This window comes from Pungitius pungitius, chromosome 3 (genome assembly GCF_949316345.1).
Source record: "Pungitius pungitius chromosome 3, fPunPun2.1, whole genome shotgun sequence".
Classification (NCBI taxonomy): domain Eukaryota; kingdom Metazoa; phylum Chordata; class Actinopteri; order Perciformes; family Gasterosteidae; genus Pungitius; species Pungitius pungitius.
The window spans coordinates 19,912,086-19,929,937 of NC_084902.1; the positions used below are offsets into that span (position 1 = coordinate 19,912,086).

At 41.1% G+C, this 17,852-nt stretch overlaps 2 protein-coding genes across 5 annotated transcripts in view; both read left to right on the forward strand.

Annotated features, from left to right (window-relative positions):
- Positions 1-1,878: 1,878 nt before the first annotated feature.
- On the forward strand, positions 1,879-9,113 carry LOC119216968 (galectin-9-like). Its single transcript, XM_037470232.2, has 8 exons — positions 1,879-2,041; positions 4,594-4,682; positions 5,178-5,385; positions 5,726-5,845; positions 6,024-6,221; positions 6,932-7,020; positions 7,427-7,583; positions 8,855-9,113. The coding sequence occupies exons 1-8, from the start codon at positions 2,006-2,008 to the stop codon at positions 8,999-9,001; spliced, it is 1,044 nt and encodes a 347-aa protein (XP_037326129.2). The 5' UTR covers positions 1,879-2,005; the 3' UTR covers positions 9,002-9,113.
- A 1,121-nt stretch (positions 9,114-10,234) lies between these two features.
- Positions 10,235-17,852, forward strand: part of myo18ab (myosin XVIIIA b) — a 108,548-nt gene continuing 100,930 nt past the window's right edge. For 3 of the 4 annotated variants that reach the window (XM_062561307.1, XM_062561308.1, XM_062561311.1), the window contains exons 1-2: positions 10,235-10,372; positions 12,226-13,357. In XM_062561307.1, the coding sequence (XP_062417291.1) occupies positions 12,335-13,357 (1,023 nt within the window). In that variant the 5' untranslated portion in view covers positions 10,235-10,372; positions 12,226-12,334. Of the gene's footprint in view, positions 10,373-12,225; positions 13,358-17,852 lie in introns of those variants that run through there. The other variant, XM_062561303.1, reaches the window with a different exon arrangement.

Consider the following 17,852-nt stretch of genomic DNA (forward strand, 5'->3'; position numbering starts at 1 on the left):
CTTCACTGCCTTGGAGTTCGTCGTCACCACCCTCACCGATCTACGTGCCACCCACCACCAGGAGGATCATCGTGGGAGTTTCGGGACTGTGATTATTGACACTGACATAATAAACCTTGTTTTCACTCGCATACCTGCTTCTACGTCGTAAGAGTCATGACAGATATTCTTTTCTTGCACTATGTTAGTTGTCCATTGTCTTACTGTCAAATGCTATGCAACAACCGCCATGTCAAATTCCTTATATGTTTAACATATTTTGGCAATAAATGTTCCCGATTCCTGACAGAGAAACATTCAAAATACAGTTACAATAAATGCACCATCCAGTGTAATACCTCATTGCACCGCCATATTCTGTAAAAACTCCAAATAACTAGTCAACTTGAACGTACCAGGAGACGTCACTTGTCCAGGGGCGTGGACACTGCCTTTGACACCTTTACTGACCTGTATAAATACTTGTTGAAACCCATTGTTCATTTGGAGGAAGCAAGAGACAATTTCCTTTATTAAATACTTTTTTAAACTTTTCAATCCAAGATGTCTTCTGTCTGTTTGGAGTTCCTTCATTTCTGAACACAAAAAAATACACGTGTTTAAGATTATTACTGAAATATGTCCCCTTATGCATTGGATTTTAGATGAGTGATGAAAGCACAGAGAAGTTAGAACAGCGACTTCGTTCTCTGCTCAGCTAGGCCTTTCTCTAAAACTATATAATACCTGATAAGATTTAATGCTTGAAATGTTAAATAGAGCTTCTTTAAATACATGTTAGAGGGTGTTATTTTTTTAAAATATATTTCAGTGGAAACACAGACAAGACGAAGGAGGGCTTTTTCAAACATTGTGTGACCACTCTAATAAAAAGTCTCCTCCAGTATTGTGACACTTTCAATGAACAAAGCATTAATGGTACACAGGAAAGGTGTAAGGGGAAATGTGCTCCTCCCCTGTTCTGTCTCGCTGACTTGGTGTTACCCCTCTGGTTGTTTCTTTTAGTGGGTTACTTGTGTGTCCTTGTTAAAATGCTTTTGATCATCTTCTGAATACATGAAGGTGATAAACATGTCTTTAGTTTAGGAAATTAGGCCAGGATTCATTCATTCAAAGATCCAACATTTGGGAAGATTACATTATCAATTGCTTATGAGCAGAGGTTTTCCCCTTTTACATCTCTACCCGCTGCATAATCATTGTAATCTATTGATTTCCATGAACTTTTTGTTAAAATGGCCTTACAGTCTCTAAATCTGGGTTGGGCAATCGTTCCAGTGACCTAGTGATTATTTTCAGTTATTGTCACTGGCAGCTTTTTGTATCTGTCTGCATGATTGCATCATCTCATAGGTATAATGTAACCCTGACATGTATTAAAGTAGAAGTGATTTTCATGTTCAATGTGCTGTGTGCTAAGTCATTATAGGATGCATTGGGATCCATGTGCATCAAATGATGTCATCATGTTGGGTTTTTGCCGGATGTCTTTGATACACTAAGCAAGAAGTTTTCTTTGTCACTTTTCTTCCTTGTCAGGTCTGCCCTTTAAGAATTGATCACCCTGATTCATCAGGCTAATTCAGGAAATACCATGTTATGACATCTCTGTTGAAACTTTGAAACCACACAGGCAACACAAATTGTAGTTAAGGGAAGTGAAAATAAAGCATGTTTACTTTCACCTAACTGGAAGAAGCTGTTAGAGTTTGAGTAGTTAGTTTCTCCTTAATATTTACTGTACAACGGTAAATACGAAATATTATTATGGTGCTTTAAAAGCTCCAAATGTGTTAGCAGCGGGCAGAGACAGCTGTGTTATGGAACAGCCTATCAAGCGGACCTTAATCCTGATCTGATGCAGTTGGCAGGGGGCTGTCCGAACGACGCCCTCTGAAAGGAATCGAAACTAATCTACGCAGAAGAAGCGTAGTCTTCCATTTGCGTCAGATTTGCGCCACGTTTCCTACAGCTCAGCTCACCCCGCGCCGCTCTCCCCGGGACGATGGCTTTAAGTCACCAGACACCTTTTAACAACCCAGTAAGTGGTTCCGACTTCATCTTCCTGAGAAAAATTGCGATGATGAGCGAAGGCTGGTCCCGCTCGGGGTCATATGGGTCCGGCCCGTTACCGGTCTACCGAACGAGCTCCACGAGTCCTCCCGCATCATCCAGTTCGGTTCTTACATTCTATAAATAATTCACAATATATGTATATACATTTTTAACCTATTCAATTTACAACAATGTTAGTTCCGGAAAGCCAAGTGGGAGTTGAGAAAGCAACGTTACGGATCAAATGCAGAGTAATGAATGTAGAGTAATGGACGCTCAACGTCATGACAAAGAGAAGATGAAGATAACAGAGCACAAAACGCGTAGACATGAATGCGTACCGCGTAAATTGTGCAATTTAAATTGGCAGAAGAAATGTTTAGCCCAAGTAATAAAAAAACAGAAGCTTCATCGAAGCAGACAAACTAAAATGAGATGGAAAGGAAGTTGAGGGAGGGGAATTACAGAAAGGAAGTTGGTGAGGGGAATTACACACCAGGGAATATCAGTTTAACAACTCTAAGAAAACATATGAGGCACCCAGATCAGTTACTGAATTTTGTAATAATTAACAAAAGGTTTTGGCTGCCAAGGAACAGAAACAATGAAAGCGTGACACCTCACCTGCCCGTCTCTGTAATGCTCCATCGTTTTTGCAATAATGGCAAGTGGAATCATTAATCCTGTTAACAAGTGCCCTCTCTTATCCTAGTAAAACTAACCCACTCTAAATAAAAGTCCAAGATGAGGCAAAATAAAACCGCAGTAAACAAAATATAGCAAAACAGATCTGCAGCAGGTTAACCTAAAGAACCTATATGTGGATATACAGTATGCACATATATGAAACCTATATGCAGTATTGTACATGTACATATATATGTACATATATGCGTATATATGCCACATATATGCGACCTATATGTGGCATATATACGCATATATGCTGCATATATGTGCATATATGATAATATATATGTTGCATATATGCCACATAAAGGCTAAATTGTGGTGCCTAATTGTGGTGCATATACAGACCATATAGGTCTCCTGTATTGCTTATATCCACATATAAGCCCTATGTACTCACTGTCATACTGTCATACATGATGCCTAGCTCATATTATTATCAAAGCATTAATTAAGAACTAACTATAATAAAAATTCTGCAAGAACTTGTGTAAATGCAAACACGTGAAATTAGAATCACATGTAATGTGATGTTATGGAATTTAACTATGGCAATTAAGTGAGAGGAGATGGAAAGCTATGATACATTTTCAAATCTTTCTTGTATGAAGATAGTGGTAAAGAAGAAAATGTGTAACAAAATGACTTGTGTTTTTCTTTTATTTTGTTAATCAAGCCTTTTTTTTGCAATGTCAAGTCACTTATTCACATTACAGCTCACATCCACACATTCACATTAATGCAGTTTCTAAATGGCTGAAAGGTCATTAGTCTAAATGTAGCAAAAAAAAAGTAATCATCATCATCCCATATCTATCTGAGCAGTTCACTGTGGTTAATTAATTTGAACACAATGTCAACATTTCCGTACACGGTTTTAACGAACAGACGCTTTTCTTTAATTTGAAATACTTGTACAGCTCCGCTACAGCGTCGCGTGCGAATGACGTCATCAACCGCGCTGGGCCGCTTGTAGATGACGTCATTCGCATGCAGATGCGATCTTATCTTTCGATATATGTACCTATATAGGTACATTTATGCATGTATATATGTGTATATGTATGCGTGCATATATATGTGTATATGTGTGCATGTATGCGTGCATATATGTGTGCATGTATGTACATATATAATATAACATATAGGAAAACGGCCAATTTCATATATGTCACATATATCAATTACCTATATCGAAACATATATTAAAACATATGTTTATATAGGTTCTTTCCATGTGGGTTAACAGGGCCAAATTTGTTAACTATACAAAATTTGGAAAAATGAATGAAAACAGGCGATCAAAGAGACAAGGAGGACAACCATGAAACTAATAAGAATTCAATAATTACTGCATTAAGTATAATTATGTTAGTTATTTTAGTTCAGCCCCTGTGAAACTTTTAACTGGTTAGGTTATGGAAGCATAAAATGGTCCTAAATACACAGTTCTATTAGACGGCGCTGAGACGTTGCAGGCATGTGCAAGTAGTGAGACTGCTTTAATGTTTGAGACGAGAGAGTGAAACAGATGGTGGTACAACATGCGAGGTTCGTAATGAGTCAGGAGTGGTCGTCACAGACAATGCAAGTCTGTGTCTGAACATGTGCACTTAAAGAATAGCATGACACTTGAATGTAGGCTCACGCCATAGGAAACGTCTCATCTAACACATCCACTGACTGACTTAAACACAGAAGCTTGATCTATTTCCTCCCCACAGTCAATTTAATCTATTTAGCCAAATATCAAATATCACAAATGTGCCTGAAGTGGGTCTGTAGCAGAAATAAGAAGCATATTAGCAGTTTTAGTGTTGTTTACCTGTTTAGCCTTGTCCCTCCTAGAGAATCCCCTTCACTGGGTCCATCCAAGGGGGTCTGCAGGAGGGGAAGTCCATCAGCATCATTGGACAAGTCATGCCTGGAGCCGATAGGTCAGGTCGCACTTATAATCACTGTGCCTTCATGCTTGTATTGATTTAGTATAGAAGTAGAAGATGTTTGTTTGTCACAAGTACATATGCTGAATTGATTTTGTTTTTGTGTTAGGACGCATTAAAGATGGCCCGTGGAACCGTGTAAATGCTCTGTGTAGACATTCAGTGTTTCCCACTCTTACACAGTCCTTGAGGGATTATAAACAAATGCAACATTTGCAAAGCTGTGGACAAGACAACCTAATCTCATTTACCTACTTGTTCTAGGGCTTTTGACTGTCTTCATCGGCTCATAACCTTTGCTCAGTTGCATGTATTTTATGTAAATGTATTTACATGTGTTTTTTTCTATCTCATCCACACATTGGTCAAAACAAAAAAATATATTTTTGGTAGCATGAAGTTATGAATATATTCAATCTTTTTTATCACAATTACAATAGTGTAATGTTTGTTGTCGATCTCTAAGCGATGACTTGGATTTGTCTCCAGGTTCAATGTGAATTTGCAGTGTGGTTCCAGGACCAATGCGGACATTGCTCTCCACGTGAACCCTCGATATGACACCCTTCCTGGTTATGTAGTGACAAACACTTTCCAGGCTGGCAGCTGGGGCAGTGAAGAGAGGAACCCCAACTCACCATTCCACGCTGGCTCTACCTTCAGCCTTAGCATCACTGTGTCCCGTGATTCTTACCAGGTTGGACTTCTGAAAATAAGCTACTTGGTGCACAACTCCTGAAACTAAAACCTGGGCACAGCATTTTCAAACCCTCTTCTCTCCTGTGAATGCAAACAGGTCATTTTGAAGACTGCAAGTTATAGTACAGAGATGATTTTACAATGAATAAAGAAAACCCAGTCACTTCCCAAGTGTCAGAGATCAGCGAATTTAATTATTTATTTTGGACCGCTTATAGTGTTAGGGGAGGGTAGGAAGGCAAATAATGGTAGATTAATTAAGCATAAAAAGAGCTGTTGGGTTTTTCATAGAAAGTCATTTACATTTTCACAAATCCAATTCCATATTCTTTCTCCAGCTGAACGTCAATGGCTGCTACTTCATGGAGTATAGACACCGTATCCCATTTCACCAGGTGGACACCATTGTAATAGCTGGGAAAGTGGGAATTTCCTGTATTGCCTTCCAGAATCCTATGGTGAGGATGCATACCAGAAATATGTATGGCATTCGTCGTGTTTTCATGGACTTTGTGAAAGTGTATTCCTTGCAAAAAATAACAACCCTAATTCATGATTACACTTAGTAAGTGACCAGTTTCATCAAAAGATGAAGGATGATGAGTGTTTTTATTCTGTGTTACATTCCCTGGACAGTTTTTCGTCCAGCCTGCGTTTGCCTCACAAGTAGCCTTTCCCACCAATGCTGCCTTCACTTCTTATCCGGCGGTTCCACCGCAGTATGGATTCCCCTCGCAGCCAGGTTTCCCCTACCAGCCCGGATTCCCCTCCCAGCCCGGATTCCCCTACCAGCCTGGATTCCCCTCTCAGTCAGGATTCCCTCCGGCCATGCCTGTGAGTATCAGGCAGCGTTGCGTTGGCTTTCCACAAGGATTTGATAGAGCTTCTATGGAACAGCACCAACCTCATTGGTCGATACAGCTCAGTTTGCACAAATTGCTCGAAAAACAAACAGATGTTCCAATTAATTCTAAACCAGTCGTCAGAGGAGGTGGTTTTTTTTTTTTGAGGCAGTCTTCATTCTCTCCTAAAGCCATTTTAGGGTTGTATTCAATAGTTTACATAAAATGGGACAGAAATGAAATAAAAAACAAAAATAATGGACATTCCCATGACATGTTTGATTGAAAAGTAGCAATGGCTTGAGGTGAACGTGATTTTCAGAAATACTATATACTGGGCTTAGTATCGACCACAATACGTAAGCTAGAAGAGACAGAATAATCATGGGCCTATACAAGATGAGAAACAGGAAAACAGGCCGCCTAAAAGTGGTTTAACACTTCCTGATATGTAACTGATCGTGGATAACATAAAACAACTGCTGCTGCACTGCTCTCTACAGACATACACTTTCAAGTGTGGTGCTTCCTGGTGCTTTCGTTTTATGGTTTAAATGGTTAATAGGAACTATCAAAAGGTACACAGACCTTGCAGCAGTTTTATCTTTAATCTATAAACAAACTATACTCTTAAGTGATTTAACAATTTTAAAACAAGAATGCATATCTGGTAACTCCCTTTCCCGTTCTGTGTCTGTACAGGCTGTTCCATACAAGAGTCCCATCGGGGGTGGACTTACATCTGGCCGGACCATTACTATCCAGGGAACTGTTCTTCCCAATGCCACAAGGTCTGACATTGTATATATAAAAACATAACACGTCACCTAGAGACTGAGGACTGCGTATGTTGAGTGGTTAAGAAAAAGAAGGAAAGAAGCATGGGTATTTGATATAACAGTTTATTACGTTTTTTAGATACCTATACCACCAAATTAGAGTTTTTGTATTATAAAAGTTGTAGAGTAAGATTAGAGACAATTTTGACATTTTATTGCAATTTTACAATATCAAATTCTTATGAGGAGGATAAAATAATGCACTGGCATGTGCCCGCATTTAGGTCAATTAAGCACGGAAATATGTCTTCAGTATTCATTATCATTCATTCATCGTTCATTGTGTAGAAAAGGCATCCATGCAGGAGACCAAGTGTAGTGGGATGTCAATCACTCTTTCTTCTCTGTTTAATCTCAGATTCAATGTCAATCTGAGCCATCCCTCTGGCATTGCTCTGCATTACAATCCACGTATAAACGAGAACATCGTGGTTCGGAACACCAAACAGGGGGAGCAGTGGGGCTCCGAGGAGCGAGACGGAGGGATTCCCTTCCACCGGGGGAAGCCTTTCACGGTATCACTGCAAACACTGTTTATTGTACACACTCACCAGGTGGTACATCGTCGCTAAGTGAAGGCCTGTTTACTACATCAGTGGATTCTGAGAGCATCCACTCTCTTGGCTCAGGTTTAGAAAACAGCCATTCGGATGTAGGCATTCATGGCTTTCTTTAACAGATGAGAAGGCTGATCACGGACTAACTGATGCTGAAATTAAGTGGCTTTATCGTACTTTACAACCAGTGGGCAATAGCTACGAAGGGATGTAAAAATAGAATCGTGGCTGTTAACATTGTTCACTGTGTTTCTTAAGAGGGTGAAAGGGTAGTCATCAGACCAAGAACGAGAATTCCCTTACATGCCCCCCCCCCCCCCCCACCACATCCCCCCAACTTGCCGAAGCACTCAACTGCGTTCTTGCAAACCTTAGATAAACTAGCTAGCAGCATGAAGCAGAATCAACCCTCAAAATGTCCTGTAGTCGGCTGCACAGTTCCGTACAATTCACTACATTTTGTCCGAGGCTTAGAAGGCACAAGAACCAAATTTATTATTTTCATATATGAAGACCATGTTCTGACAACAATTGGGAAAAAGCTGTGGATTTGCGCAAATCATTTTGAAAAGAACTGTTTTCTCAACCTGGGCAAATGCAACACTGGGCTCGCGCTAAGATTGGTCTGGGATATTCACACACACGATACGAGCAAAATTATATGCTTTTTTTACATCAAAGCATGTGAATGTGGTGGAAACTCTAAATACGAGTTATGAGTCTTAAAATGAGCATGATATATCTCCTTTAAATGAAGGGCAATGAGTACATTTAGTATTTTAGACAAATACCTATACAAGAGCATGTAATAAGGAATAATCGGCCAGACTGCTGATTAAACAATGAAGCAAAAAATGGATGCTTTTATTTGTGGTGAAGCAATAACAAAATTAAAAAGTACTGAGGACACAGATTAATTGACGTAGGAAGGATTCACACTGTAGAAATGCTTTCATGCGTTCACAGGTTATATCTTGACCTCTTTTTTTGACTGATTGCATTCTGTTACAGATTTTCCTAACTCTAAACTCTCGCAAGAAGACCACATCTTTAAGGGTCACCCCTATCCATATTCCAAGTTTCAGAAGATGGCTCCCAAGACTGTAGTCAGATATGCCTAAAAGACTCTCTGTGGCAGTATTGGTCGTATACAAAAGTTTGTTGGTTTTCCTGATGTCACGGAGGCTCTTCACAGTATGTGATCCCAAAATTCCCTGGTTTTCTTCCAGCTGACTATCTGCTGTGAGAAACACTCCTTCAGGATTGTGAACAACGGGATGCTGGCACACAACTTCAAGCATCGTTTCACTCACCTCCAGCGCATCAACACCCTGGAGATCGAGGGAGACGTCAGCCTGACCTCCGTACTGGTGTAGAGATCCAGGACCTGTGGATGCTCTCCATAGTCCTATACCCAGAATGCTGTCCATGACAAAAAGCATTACAGTTATTAATAAATCATCTCTACTTTACATATACTTCAAATAAGTATTGCAATTTCTTTATGATTATATCCTGTACTCTTTATAGTATATATTATAATTATATAGTGTATATAAGTATATATAGTATAGCTGAATAATTAATTCAGTCGTCAGTACACTTAATTCAGAGGGCAACCAGAAGAGGTCCAACAGAGGATTAGTCAGCAGCTTGATATTTGAAGAGTAAAAGTAAAAAGGAAATGTTGGAACTACAATGTTTGTTAAACATTGGAATTAAAGTAGAATATTACAACATGTTTTTCGTTATGTGATGTCTTTAAGATTAATAAGATTTCACACCTGGGCCTCCAGTGATGTCCTCCCCAGTCCTCCCTGAATGAACCCACCTATGGGCCTGGGACAGGCTTGCTGCTGTCGGGTGTAGCCGACTTCTGCCTACTATGTCTAGCTGTTATCAAAAGGTTCCTCTTTAAATGCCGTTGTAAGCATATCTATGTATAAATAATATAACAATAGAATAAACTTAATGTATGTGCAAACAACATATTTCCCTACATTTAACAGCAGCATCATATTTTTTTTATCTGATTATGTTCAGGGTGGGGGTTTCCAAATATAGGTTTATTGGGCTTCATACTGTCTCCCGCCAGTATTTTAAGACACTCCACACACTGCGGTCTCTCTTCACGACCAACCATAAAGCCCAGGGGACAGATATGCCTCTTTAGATTCTCTTAATTTTTGGTGGTCCAGTCGCCTGTTACAGCTGCAACAGACTTGCATCTAATTTGAGCTTTACAACAGTCACACTTCTGCCCATTTTGGCACCTCTATTGCTCTCTAACCTTTGTCAGGTGTAACCATATAATATAGTGCCCTAAGCCAGTGGTTCTCAACTGGTCTGGCTCCGGGACCCACCCATCACCCCTTAATGACAATCGGACAACATGGACGGACGAGCCGGAAAAAAACCGACACTCCGGTGTTTTTAAAAAATATTTCACATGCAAAGGCCCGCGACGGGTCGCGACCCACCAGTTGAGAAACACTGCCCTAAGCTGTTGTTATAATTTTGTTTTATATTTTTGAGCGGTATTTAGTGATGGTCCACCCGTTGGGTTGCGGTTGCAGCGCTTCTCCAGCAAGGGTCGCTAGTTGACCACCTTTAGCTGCTACACTGAACCTTCAGAGCAAGACTGGGAGCAGCCTGCCATGATAACGTTAAGCTAGAAGCCTGTCTGCGGCTTCTGTCCCTTCTGTTCCAGCTGAGGCTGCACCCAGTGTTTGCTGTGCTAGAGAACAGTGAGTATTCCTTCTAGAAATTAATATGTGTAATTCAAGTGAGGGGACACTTTTTGTTTGAAGACAGTAGTGTTGAGACAGGCGGTCAGTGGGGCTGGGACATTCTCACTGGATCCCAGTGCGTTGTTCCAGGATTTGCTTCACAAAAAATGAGGGCATAGAACTAACGTTAAGGCTGTGGCTGTAGCAAATGAGGCTATTTAGCTAGCAAAGCAACTCACTGAAAAGTTTAACAAAAAGGTTATACATTACTTTTGGTCTGTGTGTTTTTTTAGTTTGAGGAGGAATAAAAACGCAAAAATGTGTAATTAGGTAACGTTATCCGCACAAGCGAAATCGGTAGCCCGGCTAGCTAATGTAGCCGAAAAGCTATACCTAACATTAGCCCTGTCATTGTTGTTGTCCCCTTGCTGCCCATTTAATACGAAGCTGGGCCGTGAAATGCTGCTTTGTGTCAGTTAGTGGGCCAGGTGTGTAGATGAAGACAAAAATAAACAGCAGGCGCTGCGGGGACCCAGAGCTTCTTATTGGCAGGACGTGACGCCAATGTTCATCCAACGTAAAAGCTGTCCGTTCACGGTGGACCCGCCATCGGTTAAACACCAGATAGTTCCCGAATGAGACTTTTCAGGAAACCTAGTGGTGGTCTGTCAGAGTGGTTGATGATGATCCGCTGGTCACCACCGCATTCTGGACGGTTTTTTCTGTTCCCGGAGCCCTGGGCTGTTAGTGTGTTGTGACCTGTGTTGAGTTGTCAGGGCTGATGTTGACTTGTGATCCCTTCTCGCTTGAGTAGAGCGCATGATCCACTGCGGATCCCCACTAGAGGTCCATGCCCCGTAGCCTCCCTCCCAGTGAGAGGAAGAGGCGTTTGTTCTAGACGTTGACCTGTCACTCAGCTGCTAAATAACACCAGGGAGGAAGTGAATGTGCTTGTGTCCTTTTGTGGCAGGGAAAGTTCCCAATTTTGGATGGTTAGGAGAGTCCCAATTAAAGATGAGGCCAGGAATGTGTTTCCTTCCAACTAAGCTCCTTCAATGGGCCTCTGTCATATAGGAATGTTGGAGGTCTACTTTACAGAGCTGGCTACACAGGTCCAACGAGCAGTGTGACTTTTCACGCTGTCTTGCAAAGTTATAGTGTACTCAAAAGACAGGGGCTAGTGGGAATACGAGTACAATGCTCCAGTAGGGTAATATAATAATATAATATATATTAATATTATATATAATACAGTAATATTCTTGTCGCTTCTCTCAGAAGTAATTTCCCATTGTTAATTTATTACATTAGATATGGGAATTGGGATTCATTATCAAAATTATTGGTGATACATTTAGTGTTGGTGAGATTACATATAATATTTGAAGTGCTGGGCAACGGTTAGAATTCTTAATCGCATTAATCTCTGTGGTTAGTCCGGATTAATCGCATTGTGATTCAATAAGGAATTCAAAACTAGTGTATTTCACACTTTATTCATGCAAACACTCATAAGTCTCACTCATCTATCTATCTATCTATCTAATATATATATCTATATATATTTATATATATCTCTTTGATCAGGAAGCAGCATAAATATCTAATCAATGGTCGATTGCAGGTGTCTCTGGTCTGGTGAAGTGGTCCAGTCCGAAGTGCTCAGCTGGGTTTTACAGGGACTTGTTTGTTCTGGATTTATTCTGGAGAATTTCACTAAAAAAACTTTCAAAATAATAAAAAACACTGTGTAACTGTGATTATATAATTGTCTGAAATATATTTTTTATGAGTGTGTCCAGCTTCAGATGAAAATCAGAGACATTTTTTTCCCTTTTAACACACTCTGCCTTCCCTGTCTCTTTCCTTAGGGGCCTCGTCCCTGTTGGTCACAACAAAAGCACCTGTTAAGTGGACCTCGTCTCTGTACGAACAAAACACAGCCTCAGTGGACAGAAACTGAACGTTCCACTTGTCACCATGTTTAACCTCATGAAAAAGGATAAGGAGAGGGACGGCAGTAGGAAGGAGAAGAAAGAAAAAAAGGAGAGGATGTCTGCAGCCGAGCTGCGTAGCCTGGAGGAGATGAGCATGCGGCGCGGTTTCTTCAACCTAAAGAGGGAAGCCAAGCGCGAGTCCAAGACCAAGCTGGAGATTTCTAATCCAATTCCCATCAAGGTGGCCAGCAGCAACGAACACACACTCACTAATATTGAGTCAGAGGTCTTGAGTAACCGCAGAAGCATGGTCCTGGATGACCAGCTCAGCGCTGCCAGCTCCACTGACGACCTGAAGGGCGAGGGCGGAGGGGGACACGACAGCCATCGCAGCTCAGTACGGGACCGCGTGGCTCAGTTTGGTTCTATTGCCAAGACCAACTCTTCGCAGGTGGGTCAGATGATGAAGCGTTTCTCCTTCTCCCAGAGGAGCAAAGAGGAGAGCCCATCGGAGGGCTCCACCCCCTCGGGCCAGAACTCTGCCGCCCCTTCCCCGCAGGTGGAGAGCAAAGTGTTTAGCATGCTCCGCACCCAGAGCCTGAAGCAGCAGCCCATGGAAGTGCCGGCCACCAAAAAAGTCTGCGTCCCTCAAGTGGTTGAGAAGACCTTTCCTGCACAGCTGCAGCTGCCCATTGTGGTTGCCCCGAGCGTACCAGAGATCCGCGAGCTGGAGCTCCAACGCCGCAACACGGGCGACTTTGGCTTCTCTCTTCGTCGCACCACAATGCTGGACCGCAGTCCCGATGGAGGAGTGTACAGGCGCGTGGTCCACTTCGCTGAGCCCGGCGCCGGCACCAAGGACCTGGCGCTGGGGCTGGTGCCAGGCGACCGGCTGGTGGAGATCAACGGACGGAACGTGGAGAACAAAAGCCGTGATGAGATCGTGGAGATGATCCGCCAGTCTGGGGACACGGTGAGACTGAAGGTGCAGCCCATCCTGGAGCTGAGCGAGCTGAGCCGCTGCTGGCTGAGGAACACAGAGGGGCTGCGCCGGGAGGCTCGTCATGTAAGCAGCTTGGCCGTTTTCTATGTACTCAGGCTTTTTTTTGTCTTACCATCTCAAATCTTCCAATGTTTTCTCTCGTTTTTTCCAATGTCTAGTTTCTGGAACCTTTTGTTTATTTTCCTGGTTCAGCATATGTCCACTTTCTAAAATGTCATATCTCAGGGTCTGATCATGATTTATGTTGCTGGTGGGAGCGTGCTCATTTGTGTTTTTCGATTGTCATGGAACCCTGCTCTGCACCCTCTTGCACGAAGCAAGGGAACAAGTGTTCTGAGGGTCACTCCACAGGACCATGCTGAAGTTTCCCTCCTATATTCCTAACTTTTAAAGTTTTATCCTGTACTTCAGCTTGTTGAAGAAGACTAACATCGGTTTCCAGGCTACATAGCTAATTAGTGCAGACACTGTGGCAGCCCGAGAGATGTCAATCAAACACACAGATCCTGTATGCCTACTAGTGATTTCCACTAGACTTGAGGTTTACACAAATTGAACTGCACCTCATCAGTCTCAACTCCTCCACAGATCTGATTACCGTTTCATTTTACCTTTTACCGGTGTCAGATATGAAGATTTATTTAGCTGAGCACTGCGATGACTGGACATTTGTGTTCTTATTTGGAATGTTCTTTCTCAGACGTTGTTTCTAAGCGTCTAAACAGTTAGCATTAGGTTTTTTTTGGTTGGCTTCAAGAGTCACATTTTGAAGCTCATTTCAGCACAGCGTTTTCACGCGTCCTGGAAAACATTTGATGAGTTGTTAGTGAAAATACCTGTCCCTGAAAATAATCCTTTAGCTGAGCTCAAATTAGGAGCTTCTCTTTCAGAAAATAATATTGACCAAAAGAGATCATACTAACCCTCAAAGCCTGTGGGGTAGAGTACTCTGAGCAGCCTACTCTCAGTTATGATGTGGAAACTCTATTGGCACACTTGGCACACACCCTAACCCATGTTACATCACATCGGGGCACATGCAGGGAGGAGGAAATTAAATAATAACTAGTTTTAAACAACTAGAATAATGCTAAACTGGTTAGTATGTTTGAATTGATGGCTTAAGGAACTCTGAGGCTACACTAAATATTATAGGTAGAGGGTCTAATGGTATGATACACTGATAGTAAGTGGCAGTTAATATTCCCAGTCGACTGGGAAGTCAACTTTAAAAATATAAAAAATTATTTAATATTTATATCTCTGATATACGGTTGTGTATGCATGTCCCTCTCTGCTCTTTTTCACTTACTAAGAACATTCCTGTTGCTATTTATAAACTTCTATGCATTTCTTCTAAGAGCTGACTTTATTGTTATGCTTACTGTATCAATGAAAATTGAAACTGTAATTGCTCTCAGAAGTCCTACTGATTGGAGCATGTCCACTAAAAAAATAACATAAATTCTAGAAAATTAATCATATTATTAACTAGAAAATGCATTTCCTGCTGAAAATGCATTGGAATGCATAAAGCTGAAATTAATTTCAGAAAGTTGCTTCAAGTACAGAAATGAGAAAAGTTATAGTTATAGTTGTAATTGTGGTACTAGTGGTACTAGCAGTAGAAGAAGTAAGTACTAGTTGTACTAGTATTTGAAAAGCAATTGTGGTGTACCTATGGTTGAGGTACAGATAATAATTGAGGTATTTATTTTGAAATAATGGCGTTGGGTGAGGGGGGGTTGGGAGAGAGAATGTTTTTAATTCAAACTAAATGAACGTGGTAAATGGACTTGTACAGCGCTTTTCTAGTCTTCTGACCACTCAAAGCGCTTTAACACTACATGACATCACTCACCCATTCATACACTGATGACAGGACCCGCCCATCAGTAACTAACATTCACAGCTAGAGGAGTAATACTGGGGTTAAGTGTCTTGCCGAAGGACACATCACCATGTGGGTTAGCCTGGGATCTAACAACCAACCCTCTGATTGGAGGACGGCCGCACTGTCTGAATATATTTAAACTAACAATGAGAATTCCAAAAGGTATACAAACTGTTTCCCCTACATTAAATTAGGGCCCCAAGAAATTATGTTTTTGATGTTTTACAATTATTCACTATGGATGAGTATCGTTAGGCGTTTTCCTGATACCAGTGCTACTTTTAAAACATACCGCTGGCTTAAAGAGTGCCTAAACCAATACTTGACGCTCCTTGTGTGTCTAGATGTATCGACGTCATGATTGCAGCAGGGGGGTATTGCACAAAAGTAGAATAAAGAAATCGAGGCTAAGTGATTAAGCGCCGCTTGACTTGGTGTGACCCGCTCGTTGCAGCTTAATCGGTTGCATGTTTGCCGAGTCGGGCTGAGAAGGAGGCGCTAAGTCGATTCAGGTGCACATAGCTGGGATAAGTGCACGTCCACGGCTTTTTTAAGTAGACCGATCACAGATTTACTGAGGCTGAAATGGAGAAGACGGCGCGGCGCGCACAGCATATTTCTCACCTGCTGATCAGCAACTGCTCAAATATATGAGGAGGTGAAGCATATAATACGCAAAACATGGAATACAGCAGCTGTAATTAAACCGAGAAAAAGCCCGGCAGACAATCGCAGACCAACTGAATGCGGAAGGATTTAAAAATATCTACTAGGAAAGTTGTACACTCCTTTTTAATATGATTGTTTTATGTGTTGGCTTTATTGCTGTATCTGTCTTCTTCTTCATGTGCTAAATGCGCTGGTTTCACTGTAAAGTGTCTTTGAGTAGCAACATGTAAAGCACTATAAAATGTATGATTTTTTAGCCCTTTACTTTGCCTTAAAAGTGAGCAGAAGGAATTAATGTCCCTCTGGAAATTTACACTAAAGACTAATTTCAAACCCCTATTCACAATGCAAGAATATATTTTACAATATGCACAAATCTCTATAAGCTGTGTCTAATTCTAAATATCTTTCTAAAATAATGTGCACAGAACAAACAAGACAGGAGAAGATCCAGGCAACAGGTCAAGATAAAATATAAAACCATTTTGCAGGCTGGTAAGTGCCTTAAAAGTTTGCAAATGGTGTAGAAATTACTTACAAGATGCCTGCTCACATATTATCTAAACTGATTTTAGCAGTTAAAAGAGGCTCATTTGTCTGGCACTGGAGGGGGTGGTTGAGTACCAGCACCATGCAGGCTTCACCCCAGCTTAGGAATCTGTTCCACCTGCACAAACTCCTTTTCATTTTCCAGTACTGCACATCAAACCCACTCCCCATTTATACGCATATGTGGAAATCCTCTTTAATGTAACACATTCCTCTGTGGCCAGGGAAAGTAATAAAGATGTGGTGAGAGCTTCGTGCTGGTCCCATCAAAATCGCCCTCATCACTTTTACAATTGTTCACTCCTCAGTGCGCTGTTTCGCCCACCAGACCACCAACGACTAATACACCCCCGGTATTTCGACGTGCTTATTATCCGACGGACCTTCTTTCGGTCTGCGAAAAAGGTTATTAATAGTATATTAGGTTGACGCTTTGTTTGTAAAAAAAAAAAAACGAAAAGAATCAAACTATCTCCTGTCATTCGCGTAAGAAAATAAAGTCACGTGTCTGCAGCTCAATGACAACAACGAAAGGAACAACGTCATTATCTAACCACGGTTGTATCTACACGTCCCTGGCACAGTGGATGATTCCTGAGCTACTGTTTTTATGGCCATTGAACTTTTCACTTAGGTGGCGTTCACAAACGAACCAGAGGGGCACAGACAGTGATTTACTCAGAACCCACACCTCAAACAAATGCCCCCTGGAGCAAAACTAGCCTGGTTATCCAAAAAATAATGTGATTGTGAGAGACACAAGACTCTACCGAACGCATGAGTGTAGTTTTCATGTCTCTATGTGTTTTAAAACTGCTCAACTAGCAACGAATGTACATGACAAAACATGTACATTCTTTTTTTTTTTTTTTTTTTTTAAATATGTCGGAGATTTGTATTGAAGCCTATGGGGCTTGGGACAGACTTTGTCTCACTCTCGGGCTCCTCAAAAAAAAAAAAAAGTAAATAACTGTAGGATTCCATACTCGTATGAGTCCGACCAGCACAAGCACGGCATCGTTTTAATCTAGAAATGAAGTCTGAAAAGTGAATATTGTGCCCGTGAGGTCAAAAGTGCCATTTTCTTACTGAACTCTGACACTCCAGTCACTCTAGATTCCAAAGCTGCCCTCTAACTTTCCACATAGAAACACATGTAAAACTCAGAAACGGACCCAAAAACTAATGAAACATAATTAGCGATTATGAGTAGAATAAACATCAACAAGCTGTTTTTTTTTAAATTGTTAAGACTTGTGTCAACATTTTAAAGTTTAAATGGTGTCTCTAGCTGAAAGATTGAAAAAGTTGAAAGTTGAAGAATTTTTGAGAGGATTTGAAAATGCACTCCATTGGAAACCATGTTAAAAATGTTGATGATTTTAATTAGTATAAATTAAATTATAACAGCAAGAAAGCTGAAAAGTCACATTTCTCCTGAATGAG

Coding starts and splice junctions, on each gene's coding strand:
- LOC119216968 (XM_037470232.2), top strand. CDS start 2,006: ATGGCTTTAAGTCACCAGACACCTTTTAACAACCCA. Junction 5,386..5,725: donor TGTCCCGTGATTCTTACCAG/GTTGGACTTCTG, acceptor TTCTTTCTCCAG/CTGAACGTCAATGGCTGCTA. Junction 6,222..6,931: donor GATTCCCTCCGGCCATGCCT/GTGAGTATCAGG, acceptor GTGTCTGTACAG/GCTGTTCCATACAAGAGTCC.